Consider the following 19,699-nt stretch of genomic DNA (forward strand, 5'->3'; position numbering starts at 1 on the left):
CAGAAGTGCGGTGCCGAGTCTTATTCACTCTCATTTAAGGTTTCGCGTGCCGGTAATACATCTTAACATTTTTAGAAGATCTCTTTCTATAAGTCTATAATATATAACTAAACTATTGTTGTATGTAAAGTAAATAAGGTTTTTAAAATGTTTAAGAAGCTTCATTTAAAATTAAATTAAAATGCAGGGCCCCCCGGACTGGTGGCCAGGACCCGGGCAGTGTGAGTGCCACTGAAAATCAGCTTGCGTGCCGCCTTCGTCACCCGTGCCACAGGTTGCCTACCCCTGAATTAGACCCAGGAACTGCAGTTGCGACTGGAACCCTGTGTGGGGTCTGGAGGGCTTCTTATGCTCTTCCTACCCCGGGCATTAATCCCGCAGGGGCCTTGCTGTCTGCAGAGGGCTTTGAGAGCTTCCAGTCAGAACAAAGGTACATTGTTTGTTAGAGGTGAGCCTGACTTCCGCTGAATGGTGGCAGATTTCAGATTCAAACCCAGCTCTGGCTCTGAAGCTTGTGGCTGGCACAGAAGAGCTGAGCCGAACCTCCGAATGCTGGGGAAGTTCAGATCTGCACTTTGCTCCTTTTGCCCTGTTTGTTCTTCCACCTACATGCGTAGCTGAGCTTAAGCCCCATTTCCTAGTGCAGTCGGAATGGCTGTTGGTCAGAGTTAAGGTTGTTGGACTGGTTGGAGTCACATAGGAGAAAAACGTTGGAAGAAAATCCTGAAACATGGAATTTGGTTTGGAACTCTCTGAGGGGTTGCTCGGAAGTGGCAGTTGGGGGAGAGCGGGGCGTAGCCGTTGAGCTGCATCCCCAAGCTGTGGCTGGTTCGGATCATGCGCTGTCTCAGCCGGCACTCAGACGAGTCTGTAGCGGAAGCTTGGTCAGAGAGCTAGGCAGAGTGGAGTAATCTGCCCGCAATGGGCCTTGACACAGAGTGAATCCATCGCTTTCTCAGGTGGTTATTGAAAGAGGAGAGGATGTTTTCTGCTTTGCATAAAGGTGCTCGCAGCAGGGGGACCAGATGGCTCGGTGGATTTATACTGGGCTATTCAGCATCTTGCATCACATCTATGTAACCTTTAATCGTAATCCGTCGGTTGAGGCATATCTAATGTACCTCTCCGTTTAGCACCTCAGCATCAGATCTCACCTGGAGCAGAGCAGAAGTGCCCAAAACGTGTCATCATCTTGGAGGCTCTTTCATGGCTTTGTGAAATGAGTTTTAGGTCCAGAGAGAGCAAATCCCTTGTTAACGTCCGAAAGGCTCTGAGGCAGTGGTTGGCTCTTGATAAATCACATCCGTCTGTGGTGTACAGGTGTGGACGTTGAACAAACCACCCTGAATTGCACCTGGTGGCCTCAGCAGAAAGGCCAGTGACAAGGCCTGGACACCCTACTATCCATACAGGTAGAGGTAGCAGGGTCAGCCTGGAGCCAGCTGGCACTGCCCCTGCCCCTTTTCTGATCTCAGCCTGCCAAGATGCCACTCAGATCCCTTTCAGGAGCACTCCATTTGCTTTCCCATAAATAGTGGTGCAGGACAGGCCTGTGCCCTTCGCAGGTTGATTCATCGGCACGGCTGTGGCTGCCTGAGGCGACACACGGATTTTACCGGGCCCCGCAAACTGGAATACGCTGGTGCCTGGTAAATGTATTTTGATAACAGGCTTTTCCCTTGATTAGTTCTTCCTAGCTAGAGGGCAGTGGGGCGGGGTGGGAGGCTAATTAGTTTGTGCAGCGGGTTTCCGAATGAGCCTTTCACTACAGCAGACCTGGCGAGCTTGGTGTCGTACTTGTGATTTGTCTCCATGACAGAGCAGCCACTTTGCAGTCTCTGCTCAGGGGAGGTGGGGAGGTGGGGGGCTGTTGCTACAGGTCAAGAATGAGGAGCATTGGCAAAGTTCTGTGTGCGAGTCGGGACACGAGGCAGGGCTGCCAGAGCATGGCATGTTGTACATCAGGACTAGGATCTGCCACAGCTCAGGGCAACTGCCCCTGTATTTCCCTTCAGTGGTCCAGCCAGGGCGCCCGCTGTCAGGCTGCTGGCTCCCCAGCCATTGCCCTTCTGGGTGGAGACCCACATCTTTCTCCCTTCTGACTGGGGTATCTCCAGCCTGCCCAGCTCGCTGCTTCCGCTGTGCATTTCCCAGCGCAGACAGGTTAGCCAAGCGAAGCGCACCTCCTTGCTTTCTCTTCAGAGACAGTTAACAGGTGTAATGGCTACAGATTCCAGGTACCACACAGCACTTCCGATGCAAGCCTGCTCTAGTCTTACGGGAAAAAGCCGTACAGAGAAAACATTAAAAACAGTAGATGAACCTACGCACTAATAAGCTTACCAGGCACGACCCCAACTCGAACATGGAGTCTTTCAAACCCCCCGCCCAAGGGGGATTCCTTGGGGTTACCAGTTCATCACAGCTTCAGCACCCGTCTTCTGAGGTTCAGTAGGCCAGTCCTTCGAACCCTTCCCAAAGGATTGGGGCCCTCCATGGACCAGTGATCCTGTCTGTATGCTGGATCAGGAAGAACACCCTGACCCAGTGTGACGGAGCAATTCTGGCGGGACCCAACTGAGAGTGCCAAATCAGGACCAATTGCTTAAACTGGGCAGTCACAGCCCTAGGCTGGGGTTTTTCCACCTCTAAGGCAAACCAAACCAGCCAGACAAAAAGGACTTTGGTCTCACCCCACTGGCTAACCACAAGTCACACAAGCAATTTCCTTAGACACTCCAGTCTCCCAGCATCACCACCAGTGCACTCGTCCTGGGGATGAATGGTTATGAAAACCAACACCCCAATAAAAGAAAAAGGTTCTCTCGATCCCAAAGGACCAAGCCCCAGACCCAGGTCAATATACACATCAGATCTTACCCACAAATCACGCTGTTGCCAATCCTTTAGAATCTAAAATCTAAAGGTTTATTTACAAAGGGAAAAAGGTAGAGACGAGAGGTAGAATTGGTTAAATGGAATCAATTACATACAGTGATGGCAAAGTTCTTAGTTCAGGCTTGTAGCAGTGATGGAATAAACTGCAGGTTCAAATTGAGTCTCTGGAGTACATCCCCAGCTGGGATGGGTCATTCAGTCCCTTGTATAGAGCTTCAGTTTGTAGCAAAGTCCCTCCAGAGGTCAGAAGCAGGATTGAAGACAAAATGGAGATGAGGCATTAGCCTTATATAGACTTTTCCAGGTGTAAGAATCTCTTTGTCCTCACTGTGGAAAATTACAGCAAAATGGAGTCTGCAGTCACATGGACAAGTCTCTGCATACTTTGCTGAGTCACAAGGCGTGTCTGCCTTCTCTCCATGGGTCAATTGTGTAGCTGATGGTCCTTAATGGGCCATCAAGCCAGCTAGGCAGGGCTAACACCAGCTTGTCTGGGATATTTCCCAGAAGCAGAGCATAATACAAAATACAGACAGTACAGAGCCAATACTTATAACTTCAACTACAAAATGATACACAGACATACAGACAGCATAATCATAACCAGCAACCCAGAACCTGGTCTTAGACACCTTATATGACCCCCTTTACTTAAGATTTGGTGCCACTACAGGACCTTGGTTGCAACCCATGTTCTATATGGTCCCAATTTATATCAATAACGTCACACCCAGTTTAAAACCAGGCTACTTCTCCCCAGCCCCTCTCTCTGTCTGTTGGTCCCTGGAGGATCCAGTTGGAAGCGGGGTGGCTTCAAAAGGTCGATAATAGAGGAAGTTCCTTAGCATCCTCCCCTCCCTACTAGAGAAGGTACATTCAGTGCCACAATAACCAGGGCCGTCCCTAGCTATTCTGGGGCCCTACGCAGCCTCCCCCGCGGGGTGGGTGAGTGGGGCCCCAGGCCTCTGCGGGGTGGGGGCGGGGAACAGGGGAGCTGTCCCCAGGCCTCCATGGGGTGGGGGAAGCAGGGGGCAGGCCCCAGGCCTCCCCGGGGTGGGGGGAGCAGGGCTGGCTTAGGGGGCAGGGGGGAACTACTCACTGGCGGCGCAGCTGGGGCGGGGTCTGCACTTCCCGCCGCCGGTGAGTTCAAGCCCAGCCATGCTGCAGAGCTCAGGGGAGTGGGGGCAGAGCAGAGGTGGGGCCAGGGCGGAGCAGGGGCAAGGGCCCTTGGGAAGAGCCGGAGCAGGGGCTGGAGCAGCACACAGCTGCACAGAGCACCAGGAAATTTGGTGCCCCAAATTTCCTGGTGCCCTACACAGCTGCGTACTTTGCATATGGGTAAGGGCAGCCCTGGCAATAACACATACACAAGTGAATTTTTAATGCAATGGACCCTAAAGGTATTAACCCTGATTCAATAAGGTTTTAACTTAATTCAGTAAAGTTGATCTTAAGTCCATCAGGTTTGTTCAGGATATTACAGGATATTGTCCGTCTGCCACAGGTCGCCCCAGCACAGCTGTGTGGGGATCTCTGGGCTACAGTTGCTGAGCGTCCCGTAGATCAGAGTCAAGGTGCCTCGGCTGCCTTCCACAGGGCCCAGGACTGGAATCTCAGGCAAGGCTGCAGGTCAGGACTGAGATGCATCAGCAGCATGTTGGGGGCCCAAGACTAGGGTAGCAGTCAGTGGATGGTGCTGTTCAGCATTTATGTGTGTGGTCAGAGGAGAGCCTGGGACTGACATAGCCAGGGTTGCTACGGGTCTGGATTGATGTGCATTAGGAGGCCTAGGTTACCTGGTGCTTTGGTAGATGAGGATTGAAGTGCACATTGGTGGAGCTGCATGGTGGATGCAGGCATGGGAAAGCAGAATAGATGTGCAGGGGAAAGTTATGCTGTGTTTGAATCTAGTGAGTGGTGTCCAGATGCTGACTTGAATGTTCATGATCAGGGCCTGTTTGTATAAGTGGGTGTATTGAAACCCCAAATCTGAACACCCTAGGGGAGGCCAAACTCCTGATCTGAGTTTTGCAGCTTGGGCCGCTCTTTGCTATATACAGAATTTCACGCTGGGTTTCTGGTAAGCAGTTCCACTGCGTTTCTAACTTGCTACATATCAGAATAATGAATGCCCTGTAGGGTTCCTTGCAATGCCTTGCAGCCTCTGGAGCAAAATCACAGAGAGTTATGATGGATGGATGATTTGGAAAATTTGGTTTCCGTCATAGGGCTGCTTCCAGGGAATTGATTTCTGTCTTATTGTCAGACATTCCTCAGTATCTCTGCAGCCAATAACCTGCCAATGAGAGAAAATGGCACAGCGAATGAGTTCTCCCAGGGCGGGGTCACGTCTGCCTCCGAATGTGTTTTCTCCCTGACATTTCATCATCCTTGACAGTGTCAGATTCCTGGCAGGTCTCAGAAGGGGGAAAAGCAGGAGGCTTTCCCTCCTGAAATCATCGCTAGGAACTTTTTAGGACACTCAGCTGCCTCCTGGTATGGATGTTCATGCACACACGGCGCACACACAGGCCTGTCTGCTCTTATTGCACGCACTCACACACACATACAGAGAGAGTCCTCTTGGGGTTTTTTGCACACACATACGCACAAACACACACCGCATTCTCTGCGCGCACAAACACACCAACGAACTCCCCTTAGCACGGCCACCCGTGCGCACTCTCTCACACCACCCCTTAGCTTTCCCTGTCATGTTCACACACACACATTCGCACCTCCGCCCTCTCACGCACGCTAACCCTTGAATTGCCTCATGTCATCCCTGCTCTCAAGCGAGGGGGCCTTTGTCACTGTCCCCTCCACGCACAGCGGCTCTGCACGAGAGGAGGAGTCTCGGCGAGAAATGAAAAGTGCTCCCAAGGGCTGAGCTGGGTGGAAACCTGGGCTGGCTGTGCGGAGTCCCGCTAGCTGTGGACAGCTTGCATATGGCAGCAAAGGATCGAGCTGCTCAGTGTGTCCTGATGTGGGGACTTTCTCTGGGGAGCAGACATTGAGGGGAGCTGAGGCTCCACATTTGCCTAGATTATTTTCTTCCAGTTCTCTCTATATGCTTTGGTTTCATCCAGCCCCGCATCCTCTGCCACTCTCCTCCCCCCCCCGACACCCCACCACCCTCAACAACACACAGACCCCTTATTTCCTTCTGGGCTTTGAGCAATGAGCCTCTTTCTCCTTTCTGCAGCATTCCTTCCCCCATCAGCTCTCACCCCAAGCCTCTTCCTTAGCTGCTTTGGAATAGCATTGAATTGAGAGCATGAAATGTCTCCCAAGGCAGAAGCCGTTGCTTTAATTCCTTAGCCCCCTGCCATGAATTAGGGCAGCCAGATGAAAGCCTGAACCCTGGCCTTGCGGGGAGATACGGGAGTCCTTCCCTCCCCCATCCCTCTTTACTCAGTCTGTTCAGAGTGCGGCTTAGAATATTTAAATGGAATATATTCCAATCTGGTACCACTGGCTCCTCCTGTGAGAATAGGGAGATCCCCAGTAACAGAACAACGTGCCCTTAGACTGGTGAGCTGGGGCATCATCAGCTGTTTACAGAGGAAGAAACTGAGGCAAAGAAAAATGAAGAGATTTGGCCAATGTCACAGCTGGGTATGGAACAAAGGACTCACGACTTCCAGGGAAATGTCCCATCCACCGGCCTGGGCTAGTACCCGGTGGTGGTTGGAGGCCCGAGTGTTGAATTTTCACGGGGGCCGTGTTGCGATAGCGATGGCTAGACCTAGGCCTATAAGATGTGCGAATGCAAAGAACAAGAATGTTTAATTGCAAATCTATTTCCTCCTCCTTCCCTTCCCCCATCACAGCCTAGTTGCCCCTGGCAAATTGAGCCACAGCCAGCACAGGGCGCTGCTAGGAAGCTACATGCCAGGAACAGACACACTCTTCTGCTGGCGATCTTGTTGCAAAGACAGGAGTGAGTCTCAAAAGTGCTGAAGGGTCTGGAGTGAGGGATCAGGAGAAGTTAAAAGAACGATAGCTGGGAAGCTTGGTTACACAGTGACCCAGGGTGGGTTGTGGTAGGCAGCTGCCTCTAAGGATTGTAAGGGTCTAAGCAGCAAGGGAGCCAAGAGGTTATAGCAAGGAGCACTGGGGGGCGGGTTAAGGAAAGTTTGTGCTGAATGCTAAGGAAATTTCCTAATGGTGAGATCCATTCAGCTGTGGAACAGCGTTCCAAGGGAAGCCATGGGAGCCTTTTTGTGGGGGACATTTAGAGCTGAGAGGAAGTAAGATCCAGTGGTTAGGGTACCAACCTAGGACTTGAGAGAGCTGCATTCAGTTCCCTGCTCCATCACTGCGGTCAAGTCACTTAGCCTCTCTGTGCCTCAGTTCCCCATCAGGGCAGGGGGGATAATAGCACGGCCTTCCCTCAGAGGGAGGATAAAGACATTCAATTAGGACTGCCAGATGATTGAAAAAATAATCACAATTAATCGCAAGATTAAAATAATAATAATCATGATTAATCGCACGATTAATTGCACTGTTAAACAATAGAATAACATTTATTTAAATATTTTTGGATGTTTTTCTACGTTTTCAAATATATTGATGTCAGTTGCAACACAGAATACGAAGTGTATAGTGCTCACTTTATTATTTTTTTATTACAAATATTTGCACGGTAAATAGATAAAAGAAATAGTATTTTTCAGTTCACCTCATACAAGTACTGTACAAACAAATGTTTAGCACATCCGGCACATAAATACCTGGCAACACTGGCTACACAAGTGCCATGCGAATGCTGTTCTCCCTTTCAGGTGAAATTGTAAAAAAAGAGGTGGGCAGCATTATCTCCCGTAAATGTAAACAAACGTATTTGTCTGAGGGACTGGCTGAACAAGAAGTAGGACTGAGTGGATTTATAGGCTCTAAAGTTTTACATTGTTTTGTTTTTGAATGCAGCCATGTAGCAAAAAAAATCTACATTGGTGAGTTGCACTTTTATGATAAAGAGATTGCACCACAGTACTTGTATGAGGTGAACTGAAAAATACCATTTCTTTTGTTTCTTTTTTACAGTGTAACTATTTGTAATAAAAATAAATATAAAGTGATCCCTGTACACTTTGTATTCTGTGTTGCAATTGAAATCAATATATTTGAAAATGTAGAAAAACACCAGAAATTATTTATAATAAATTTAACTGGTATTCTATTATTGTTTATCAGTTCGATTAAAACTGCGCTTAATCGAGATTAATTTTTCTAATCGAGTTAATTTGTTTTGAGTTAATGGAGTGAGTTCACTGCGATTAATTGACACCCTACATTAAACCCCTACATTATATGCATCTGATGAAGTGGGTCATAGCCCACAAAAGCTTATGCCCAAATACATTTGTTAGTCTCTAAGGTGCCACAAGGACTCCTCGTTGTTTTTGCTGATACAGACTAACACGGCTACCCCTCTAAAGATTGTGAAGCGCTCAGATACTCTAGTGGTGGGAGTCATAGAAGTACGATGGACAGGTAGAATTGGCCCAGAGAAGAATACACTGTCCAGTAGGGGCCTACCCAGTGCTGGCCATAGGGCGTGCAGGTCTTTTCCATCTTGCAATCTAACAAGCAGGTTTAGGATAGTGGGGACCAGAGAATTAGACCATGGGACATCAGTATCAATGGATGAAAGATAAATGAATCCTCATTGGCTGTGTAACCTCTTGGCGATACAGCCTGTGCCTACATCACCCTGAGCATTTGCTTGTCTGGCAGAGAAGTGGCAGCATCAGAAGGGTTAAAAGAGGAAGGATCCATTTCTATCTCAGCAGCAGGTTTGGAGGGGAGGAGAGCTGCCTGCTCTTTTGACTTGCAGCATAGTCTCTCCCCTCTGTGCTTCTTTCTGGCCCCAGGCGGGAGAGTAGATCTACATTGGAATTGAGATATATTCAGAAAATAATCACAATCTAGCTACCGCATGCCTGGGAGTGTCATTCCTCCTCAGTAGCGCCGTGCAGCTCGCTGCAGCTTAGCGCTGGCTGGCAGTATTTTAAATACCCATTTCCATCCCATTGCCTGGCCCTGGAATGTTGGACTCATTGAGAGACGGCAGGCTGCTTTGTCTTGCTTAGGTTTGGCGTGAAGGCAGCAGGTGGTGCTGCCAGGAAAAAGTAGGTCTGGGAGAAGGGCCTGACTCAGGGGGCCGTGGGGAGGTGGAAGGGCCTGGCTCTGGAAGAGGCTGTGAGAGGGAGCTCCCACCACTTGTGTCCTCCCTTGGAACCTCTTTGAGTCAGGAACCAGCAGTCAAAACCGCTTCTGTTCCTCTGCCCTCTTTGAAGGCAGGTCAGAGTCAATTGGCCAACCCTGCCAACTAGGCTTGTGTATTCCATGAAGCGCAAGGGTCAGGATTTTAATTGAGATAAAGCTTTCTTGTTGTGTCTGTTCTGCTCTCTGAATGTCACCCCGCCGGATTATGGCTCTGTGTGAATGGTGCGTCTCTGTCGGACACATTAACACAGGTTGCTGGCTAGAGGTATTATTTTTTTTTAATTCACTGATGCTCATCTAAAGCCACGATTGGTGGCCCTCCCTCTGCAATGGTGTCTATAAGGAATCAACCAGTTAACAACGGCATGAGGGGTAGATTGGGACAGTTGTCACTGATTTGATATGTGTATAGTTACTGGGGGCAAAGGTAGATTGCAAATGTATACAAAAATACATGAATTGATTGCATCTCTCTCCCCCTTCCCATTATGTGTCACTTCTTGTCTTAGACCTCGATCCTGAAAACAGGTATGGGAGTAACTTTAACCCCGTGCATAGTCCCATGGAGTTCAAAAAGAGATGTGCTGGGACTGTCTCCCCCTATGTGTTTGTACGGTGCCTCTCAACAATGGAGCCCCGAGCTGAACTGGCCCTGCCAACATGTAAACAAGAGTTTCTTACCCCATGCTCTTCTCTCTGCCCTAGAGAATTAAAAGCATAATACTGAAATCAACAAGTCCCTCCCACCATCTACAAGGCCTGAGCGAGGAGGAGGAAAGGTTCCGAGTGGGAGTCTTCCTGTCCCATTGATAGTTCGTCATTCGGTTGCAGCTCTGGCAGCTCAGGCACTGATCGGTTCAGCTATTGAGTGTTACAGTTAATATCCTATTGAGCCTGGTAGAAAGTGGGAGAAGATCTCCCCTGAATTAAAAGTAAAAGTAGCTGCAAACGGGTTGACTTTTCACTCTGCCTGGATGTTTGGGGAATCTAATAAAAAACATTAAAAGAAAAAAACACGCATACAGCAAAGGACAGCAAAATCGATTAATAACAATAGTAGCTATTAAACATATTGCACTCCGGAGCGTTATGGGACTGGCCTGTAGCCCTGACATGATTATGACATTATTAACATAATATAAGAAGCCTGCTGAAGCCCAAAATTAAGGCCAAGCAGTGCAATACTATATCTTTAAATATCTGACATAGCAACTTGTCTCTTTTGGGGTCAGAGACATTTATAGACCAAACGTCTACCGGAAAATGGATTGCAAAAAATGGATGTTGTAGCTTCCCCCTTGGGATGAACGCAGTGGGGGTTAGCTCACTTTTCAGAACAGTTTGAACACCAAGAGGGCAGAAATTTGGGTAAATCTGGCGTGACTCCATCGGCGGCAGTGTGTCACTGCAGTCCGTAGTCATGCCAGTTTTACTCCAGTGTAACTGAGGTCAGGATCCGGCCTGTTACCTGTACACGCTGCTGGCCTCATTTTCCTCTCATGTGCATAACTTCACTGATGTCTCCACCAAGAGGAAGGAGGGTTAGTGGTTAGGGCACTGCACTGGGACCCAGGAGATCTGAGTTCTATTTCCAGCTCTGCCACAGGCTCCTCGTGTGACCTTGGGCAAGTCACTTAATTTTTCTGTACCTCAGTCCTCCACCTGGAAAAGGGAAATAACTCTGCTCCCTTTGTCTAGATTGTAAGCCCTTCAGAGCAGTGACTGTCTCTCACTCTGGGTATATGCAGCACCCAGCAGAAAGGGGCCCTGAGCTCAGTTGAAGCCTATGGGTGCTATTGTAATACACATAATCATGGAGTTACGCTGGGGAATTCAGAGGAGAATCTCAGCCCCTGCTGTTCCAGAAGGGGCTTGCTTCGGACCCTTTCCCACAGAGGTAATTGCTAAACTGCTCCTTACTTCTCCCAGGATGCAACAGGCAGGACTGGCTCTGAAATGACATTGGAGCAGGATGGGGTTTGGCAGCTCCCCCATGCTGCCCCAGAGCAGGGAGCTGCTTTTCCATTCAGCGACTCAGTGGTCCTGCTAAGAAACCTCAACTCCCTTTTATTAGTTGCAGCCTTTGAACTGCCGTCAGGCGCCTTCTCTGAATTGTGTTTGATTAGCTCACTAACTGCGTGAAGGGGAAGCCAGGATCTTTTTACAAGCCTTTCAGCAGCAACAGCGGGGAGTAAAGATGCCCATTAAAATGTGTGTTCAGCTTGGCTCAAGTCAAAGTCGCTTTCGCTGGCTCTCTCATCCTTTCTTTTTTCCTTCTTTGATTTCGGTTGAGAAAGAGGTTTGTACCAGCGGTGTCTTTGTGAGTGTAATATAAAGCAGTGTCGTCCCAAAGGATCAGGACTCCTGGGTTCTGTCTCTACCTCTGCCACTGACTTACTTTGTGACTTTGGCCTTGTTAGGTCACTTCTCCGTGCCCCAAGTTCTCCATCTGTAATGTGATTAGCCAAAGGGCCATATTCTCCCTCATCTAACCAGTAGGATACATGCTAAGCTTATCTTAGGTGCCTCTAGATGGGTGATGGATGCGTTATGCATGGATATCCCCTCACGCCATCACTCCCAACATACGATGGTTCAAAGTCACTGACACAAACTGGTCTGAAATGCAGCCTGCTGGTCACTCTATTGGGACACAAGGGATGGGAGGGTCGAGAATCACCTGAGAAATGCAACCTGCCAGGAGCTAGCCAAAGGATCCCCCTGGATCTGACTCTTGTCTCCTCCCATTACTGGGAAATATCTGGACACCCCTGCTGCATCTCACCTTGACATTGACTTGCTAACGGAGTTGTTAGTTTTCCTTAAGCTACCACTTAGAGGCCATGTAAGTTTGGAGATTGGTGGGAATTCATCACAGGCCAGGGCAGGAACAGATGGTTGGATCCAGCTCATGTTTTAATGAGAGCAGCCCCTCATTAGAGCCAAAGAGTGAGCCAACTTTTCCAGGCTCTGCATTGCTGGCCTCCTCCTTCCCAGCTGCACCCAGAGCATTACCTTGTGTTATTGATGGTCCCTTTCCCCCTTTGGAACTAGTCACTAACTATTTTTTGGGGAGGGGAGGGAAGGAGGGAGAAAATCGTTAGGGTAAACACTGGCTGAGATTGAGCCATGACTGTCTGGTTGTGTCTGAGTGGCTGGAGGATTGGTTGGGAGCAGTGAAGGCTGGGAGGAAGTATGTAGATACACACAATGTATGCCTATCAGCACTGTGCAATCTGTCTGTTTCTTAGGGGCACTGATTCTTATCATGACCAGCAGGATTTTATTATTATTATTATTATTATTATTATTAGGGCTAGTTAGACAAAAAATTTCCCCTTGAAAATTTAATTAAAAATGGGGTGAAGGGGGGGACATTTTCATCAGCATTTGACACACAAAATTTTGAGATTTCAGCAAAAGGTTGAATATTTTGCCCAGAACTCAATTTTTTCTGATTCAGTAATGCCACCATGGTACTCCCTGAGCACTGTAGTTTGGACACTTCATGCTCCCATTACCCTTTATGAGCCAGTGTCCGTGGCCAGACTACATCTCCCATAATGCATCACAGTCTCCCCTCTTTGCTGAGCTGCTGTGGTGCATCATGGGAGTCCCTGGCTGCAGTGCATCATGGAGGCTGTCTGGGGAAGCTGGTCTATAGAGGAGAATGGGGGCATGAGGCATCTGGACTATGTCTCCTCTGAGGTACTGTGCTGGCATTTCTGAATATATATATAGTTTTTTGCTTTTTGTTTTTTGTTTTTAATGAAAGGCCAAAATTTCCATGGAAAACAGACCGTTTCCATCAAAAAAAAATGTTTAGACAAAAACCCAATTTTCTGTTAAAATATTGTTTTGATGGTAAATATTCAGCCAACCCTATTCGTTATTTATGTTATTAGTATTATGATAAGACCTAGAAGATCCAGCTGAGATCAGGACCCTATTGTGCTAGATGCTGTACATACACACATTGAGAGAGTCCCTGCTCTGAGGAGTTTACAAGATAGAGAGGGAGGGGGAGTATTATGATTCCCATTTTACAATGCAGGAACTGAGGCACAGAGAGATTCAGTGACTTGCCCAAGGACACAAAGGGAGTCTGTGGCAGAGCCACCATAAATTGTCCCCACTGTATTCTAGCTTCTCCATCTGTGCCCTGAGTTCTGCAGGATGTGTGGTTTAGGGGCGGCAGATCCAGTGTTCCTGGGCTTCATTCCTAGCTCTGCCACTGACTGGATGTGTGCCCTTGGGTCAAATTACTAGTTAATTACTCTAGGCCTCAGTTTACCTGCCTAAGGCAAGGGGATAATTGTACAAGGCTGTTGTGACGCTAAATGTCTGCAGAGCACTCTTAGGTCTGTTTCTTAGGAATGTGTGTTTTTGCAATGTCAGCCCTGTTCTTGCCAGATTCTGTGAGCAGGGCCTGCCTCTAACTCAGCCTTTATATCAGCAAAGGTTTGACAGCTACTTTAGCCCAGGCCTCGGGCCTCATACCAGGCCTCTGATACGAGGGCTTATGTTTCTGGCCCTCTTCCTACTACAAGGTCCTTAGATGAAAGGGTGCGGTAAAAGGGGACCATGTTGTGTTCCACTGGTTATTCCCAAACAGTGGAGAAGTGGATTCCCAAGCCAGGGGCAGGGAGCCTTTTCTACTAGCGTGCCAGTTTTCACACAAGCTGCCAGTCTAGCAGATGAGCCTTTAAAACAAAAAAACAAACCAACAACAAACCACCCAGCTAGAACTGTGCACATTTTAATTGCCTATTGAATTGCCCCCCTGGAAGCCAGGCTTCCAAGAACAGCTGAGGTCAGCATCCCCTTGTCTGCTCAGCCTGAGCTGGCTGTTTCTGTGGATTGCCCAGGTCTATACCTGCCAGTGACCTTCCTCTAATTATTTGGAATCCATATTATAGACCCTTCTGCACAATGCAGCCAGTGCTAGGCGCACAGATTAATAAACAAGACTAGAACTTGCTGTTCAATGGACTTGGCTGTTAGCCATCTCCCTCTATTGCTTCAGCATCTGATAAAATGACACAGGGCCTTGGTCAAAGATGCTTTGCCGGCAGGGCTTTGTTAGATTGATTGATTGCTTGATTTTGTAGGAGAAGAGGGGTGATCCCACTTGGAAAAATACAAGCTAATACATCTGCAGAAAGATAATCTACTCAGAAGGGCAGAGAAGCCTGGGAGAGCAGGGACATCGATGGTGGGTCAAAGCTGCCTGTGGACAGTAACTGCGATTCAGGGTCTAATTTTCAGAGGTGCCGACGATCCACGTCTCCCATTGACTTTGTGCGGAGTCACAAGTGCTCTGTGCTTCTGGAAACCCAGGCCATACTGGCTACATTGAGCCCTGATGGAAGGAAGCACAACTCACCGGCAGCTAGTGATCTGTCCATGAGTCTGCAGTTCGATACGGCATTAAAGAAAGTCCAGTGCGTGCCTGGGGCATCACATCACAGAGGAGGGTGGTCTGGGTGACGCTGCTGCTACTGCACCCGGAATAGCACGTTCAGTTCCAGGCACCAGGCAGGGATTGACAAAGGGGAGGGCGGGCAGAGAAGAGCAACTAAAAATGATTAGGGGGCAGGAGGGGCTGGCTGCTGAGGAGAGAGTTAGAGCTCGAATACATCTAGCTTGGCTGAGTGAATAAGAGGAGACGTGATAGCAGTTCACAAGTACTGGAAGGGTGTGAATACCAAGGAGGGAAGGGGATTAGATAATGTAATACATGGAGTGTTTACTAAGAATAATGGGACAGTGGAGGCTGAATGTCAGAGGAAAGTTCCTGCCAGTGAGATCCGTCAGCTTGCGGAGTTGTCTTTCCAGTAGAAGTGGTGGAAATCTTAACAGGAGACTGGACAAAACGCTAGTGAATGTGCTGTAGGGACCTACCCTCTGTTGGCAGAAAATAGACTGCATTAGCTAATAGGTGTTTTTCCATCACTGGATTGTCTGGGTTGAGAGACACACAGGGTGTTTACCACAGATGGAGCTTGGGGGTTGGAGGAAGGCTAGTGATTGGCTAGAGTGATAGCTCTACTAATGTGTAGATTTCATGATAGGTGCCCTGTGGTTTAATTTGCAGGGGCGGGATGTGAACCAACTCTTGTAGTTTCAGCATTGGCTTGGATTAACCCCAATTCCTGCAGAGCCCCCTCTGTACTCACCCAGCCATCCCTTCTCTCCAGGAAGACCTGAAATTCCTTGCTTACCTTAGCTGTATTAGAGGAGACGGATCATAGGAGCGCTGTACCAGGTCAGACCAGTGGTCTGTTTAGTCCATTATTTTGTCTCCAACAATAGCCAGTACCAGCTGTTTCAGAGAGGATGCAAGAACTATATACATATATTGTTCTCTAAGGCAGTGGCTCTCAAACTGTGGGTCCCGACCCCCTTTGAATGGGGTCGCCAGGGCTGGCTTAGACTTGCTGAAGCCCGAGCCCCACTGCCGAGGGCCGAAGCCAAAGCTCAAGGGCTTCAGTCCTGGGGGGAAGGGCTCAGGTTGCAGGCCCCCTGCCTGGGGCTAAAGCCTTTGAGCTTCAGCTTTGCCCCCCACACCCCAGAGCAGTGAGGCTCAGGCTTTGGGGCCCCCCCCGCCCCGCCCGGCGTTGTGAAGTAATGTTTGTTGTCAAAAGGGGGTTGCGGTGCAATGAAGTTTGAGAACACCTGCACTAAGGTATCTGCGGATGTTCTCATTAGCCATCTAAATGCTTAATTCTAATTTGAACCATACTAGGCCTTTCAGATCCTGAAGAAGAGTCCTATCTTTAGGCAGGACAAGCTTGTCTCTTTCACCCACAGAAGATGGTTCAGTACAAGATATTACCTCCCCCATTTTGTGTCTCTAATCTCGGGGACAAATCTGGCTACAACAACACTGGAAATATCTCTCTGTCTGTAGAACCACAGAGGTATGAACACCAGAATTACGAACTGACCAGTCAACCACACACCTCGTTTGGAACCGGAAGTACGCAATCAGGCATCAACAGAGACCCAAAAAAGAAGCAGCAAATACAGCACAGTACTGTGTTAAACATAAACTACTAAAGCTAAAGGCAAAGCAGCATTTTTCTTCTGCATAGTGAAGTTTCAAAGCTGTATTAAGTCAATGTTCCGTTGTAAACTTTTGAAAGAACAACCAGAATGTTTTGTTCAAAGTTACGAACATTCAGAGGTACGAACAAGCTCCATTGCAGAGGTGTCTGTAACTCAGAGGTTCTACTGTATCTATCCTGTGCCCATCACCATGGTATCTCAGGGCTGTAGTTGTTCTGAGAGTGGAAGACATCTGTCTCCAAGACTGTCAGACTAGCCCTTTCCACCAGCACTACATTCATTAAAAATAAGAGAAGAATTATTGGAGGACTCACTGTTGTGTGGACGTTCTAATAGATTTTTTATTTCACTTTCCATACAGAGATTGCACAAAACCTGGCCATACTAATGCTGTGTTACTTCATCAATTATTGTGACTGGTAATGCCGATACTGTGCAGTTTGCCAGGCTGCATTAAGCATGTTCTGGTCTGTTCTATTAAATGGCAACGAAGCCTTTTGCTGATGGATAAAGTGGGGCGTAAAACCTGACTGGAATCAATCAGCGTAATTGTCTGAATGTGTGGCAGGTAATAGGAAATGTTCCGCTTATTATTGGTTGTTTTATAGAGAGAATGGATTAGTGTTCTGCCACCTTTTGTGTTTCATATCCTCTCCTGAGCGATGCGGGAAATTGATGGATTTAGTGGATTGCTCGTGACAGACCAGGTTGGAGTGTAGAGGCTGGCCTTGTACTCCATGGCTGACTAGGACACTCAGGGCTTGAAGGGGAGTCTAATATTTTACATTTCTTCCACCAGTAATTCTGCCTTGATTGCCACTGGGGGAAGTGCAATCATCAGCCTGTTCCATAACCGAGAAGTCCAGGCCAGGACTTCAGGAGACCTTGTGTGGTGACCCTAGGCACCAGAGGCTGGAACTTAGAGGCTTAAAAACACACCTGGGACAGGCCATCAAGTTACAAGTCACAGCTCTCTCCACTGCAGCCTGGTAGGAATAGGAGTGCATTTCGACAGGGTGCTCATCCCCTGGCTTGGAGACAGGAGGAAGGAAATAGTCCACGTTGAAGTGCTGTCGCCCTGTGCAGATTCCAGATCTGACAAAAAGACTATCTGGACTGCTACTGCTAATAGCTAATGGGGATTATCTTGTAGTGTAACTGGTAGAGTTGCTGGGGTGGGATTTGAGGGTCATCAGCTCCAGACCAAGAATGAACAGAGGTTTTCTTGTCCCTGATTAAGGAGCAATCTAATGCTCCTTAGCTAGAAGCAGGACTGCTGAGAACACTCACCTTTATCCTCTTGGCCCTGGCTTCAGGGACTGCCTGGCTCACCAGTGGGTCACCCTTCTCCTTCTGCCTGGGTGCATATCTGGCCCATCATCACATCCCAGCATTCTTGTGAGGTAGGGAATTAGAACCTTACAGGCGGGGAATACAGGCCCAGGGAGATCTGTGCCTTGACCAAGGTGACACGGGGTGTCTGTGGCAGAGCTGGAAATTGGATCCAGATCTGAGTCCTAGCCCAGTATCTAAGCCACAAGAGCAACCTTCCTGTGTGGCTTGCCTGTTAGCATGAGCTTCACAGACAGGAGGGTACTTGGTGCAGGCTGCAGTCAGGGGCTAGGAGAAGCAGGGTCTCCTGCCTGTTTCCAAGGGGAAGAGCGAGACGCTGTGAAAGAGCTTTTCGTTCACTCGTTCCTTTCCTCGTTGGGGAGAATTAACCTTCAAGGCAAAATTTGTTTACCTCATTCCCAGAGGCATGAAATATAAATTAGCTCTCTGCTGGCCTTCCAGGCACCATCTATGTTTGTGTGCAGGCCCATTCCCCTGCAGACCAGGTGATCAGAGCATTGTGTTGAGGAATATATGGAACTCCTGGGAAGAGGTTTAGGGTCAGAGTTCACCCAGGCTTTGCTGCACATCAGCACATGGGGTCGTGTGGGAAATCAAGGTGAACTAACGGCCCTGATGCCTTGATAGCTATAGTTCTACATGTTACCTGTAGTTCATGAGACCAGATCCTCAGCTGTGTAAACCGATGTAGCTTCCCATGGAACTAGGATCTGGCCCATAGACTTCAGGGCCGGAAGGGACCATTGTGATCACCTAGTCTGATCTCTTGCAAACCACAGGCCAAGTCGGCTGATATCAGAGCTGATTCTGGTGCAGCTCCCCAACATCTGGACACAGGCCCAAGTCCTCCTGTCGCATTAGTACCTGTGTTCTTATCTAACTCCTTTTAAAAACCATTTCAGCTTGTGAAATGCTCATTGCTGCCTTCATTAGTCTGTCAGCTCCTCTGCGGAGTCACATGTGCGCACCTTGGGTAGGGTGTTAGAGAGAGATCTTTCTAGTCCATGGCTTGCTAGATCCATGCCCATCCCTTGTGCTGTGAGTCTGGCAGATCACACACACTAGCTGGGGTCAGCCCAGGACTTGGGATGGAGCCTTCTAAGGCAGTGATTCTCAAATGTATTTGGTCGGGCCCCTCTTCTTTGTGTCTGTAGTCATTTATGCCCATCACCAGCACCCCCGCCGCCACACAAGTACATATACCACCACCCAGTTCTGAAGGCAGAGGGGAGAGCAGCGGCTGATGGCCGGGTGCCCGGCTCTGAAGGCAGAGGGGAGAGCAGCGGCTGATGGCCGGGTGCCCAGCTCTGAAGGCAGAGGGGAGAGCAGCGGCTGCTGGCCGGGTGCCCAGCTCTGAAGGCAGAGGGGAGAGCAGTGGCCGCTGGCTGGGCGCCTGGCTCTGAAGGCAGAGGGGAGAGCAGTGGCCGCTGGCCAGGTGCCCGGCTCTGAAGGCGGAGGGGAGAGCAGCGGCTGATGGCCGGGTGCCCGGCTCTGAAGGCAGAGGAGAGAGCAGCGGCCACTGGCTGGGCGCCCGGCTCTGAAGGCAGAGGGGAGAGCAGCGGCTGATGGCTGGGCGCTCGGCTCTGAAGGCGGAGGGGAGAGCAGCGGCTGATGGCCGGGCGCCCGGCTCTGAAGGCAGCGCCGCGCCCGCAGCAGCACAGAAGGGCAGAAATGTGGAAAGTGATATTTGTCAGTGTCACTTTTCACAGCAGACTTAGTGCCCCATTGACACCCTTACTTCCGTGCTGCTGCTGCCACCCCAAGGCTGACAGCTGGAGCCTTACTGCTCCTGGGCTGACAGCTGGAGCCCCAACAGCCCGATCTGTCAGCCCCGTCACCCCACCACCCATCTCCGGATGAGGGATTGGGGAATGGTGGGGGTGGGGGAAGGAGAGCCTGAGCCCGGGTGACAGGGTTCCAGCTGTCAGCCCCAGGTCGGGGGTGGCTCCGGCTGTCCCTCATCCCTTTCTCCTGCATGTGCACAGCCCTTCTGCACAAGCCCCAGCCACCCGGGGCTGAGAGCCAGAGCTCTTAAAAAAAACAAACCACACAGCTCACGCCTCCCTTGACAGGTTCCTGCGCCTCCCTTGGGAGGCCCGCCCCATAGTTTGAGAACCACTGCTACTGCAGGCAGTGGTGA

General features: G+C 49.3%; 1 protein-coding gene across 8 annotated transcripts in view; it reads left to right on the forward strand.

The window, feature by feature from the left end:
* Positions 1 to 19,699, forward strand: part of PLXNA4 (plexin A4) — a 684,054-nt gene that overhangs the window by 452,948 nt on the left and 211,407 nt on the right. The window contains exon 1 of one of the 8 annotated variants that reach the window (XM_045028694.1): positions 12,777 to 12,843. The exons of the other annotated variants lie outside the window; for them this stretch is intronic. Within the exon in view, the coding sequence (XP_044884629.1) occupies positions 12,830 to 12,843 (14 nt within the window). The 5' untranslated portion in view covers positions 12,777 to 12,829. Of the gene's footprint in view, positions 1 to 12,776; positions 12,844 to 19,699 lie in introns of those variants that run through there. 8 annotated transcript variants of the gene reach the window in all.

This window comes from Mauremys mutica, chromosome 1 (assembly GCF_020497125.1).
Source record: "Mauremys mutica isolate MM-2020 ecotype Southern chromosome 1, ASM2049712v1, whole genome shotgun sequence".
In the NCBI taxonomy this organism is placed as follows: Eukaryota; Metazoa; Chordata; order Testudines; family Geoemydidae; genus Mauremys; species Mauremys mutica.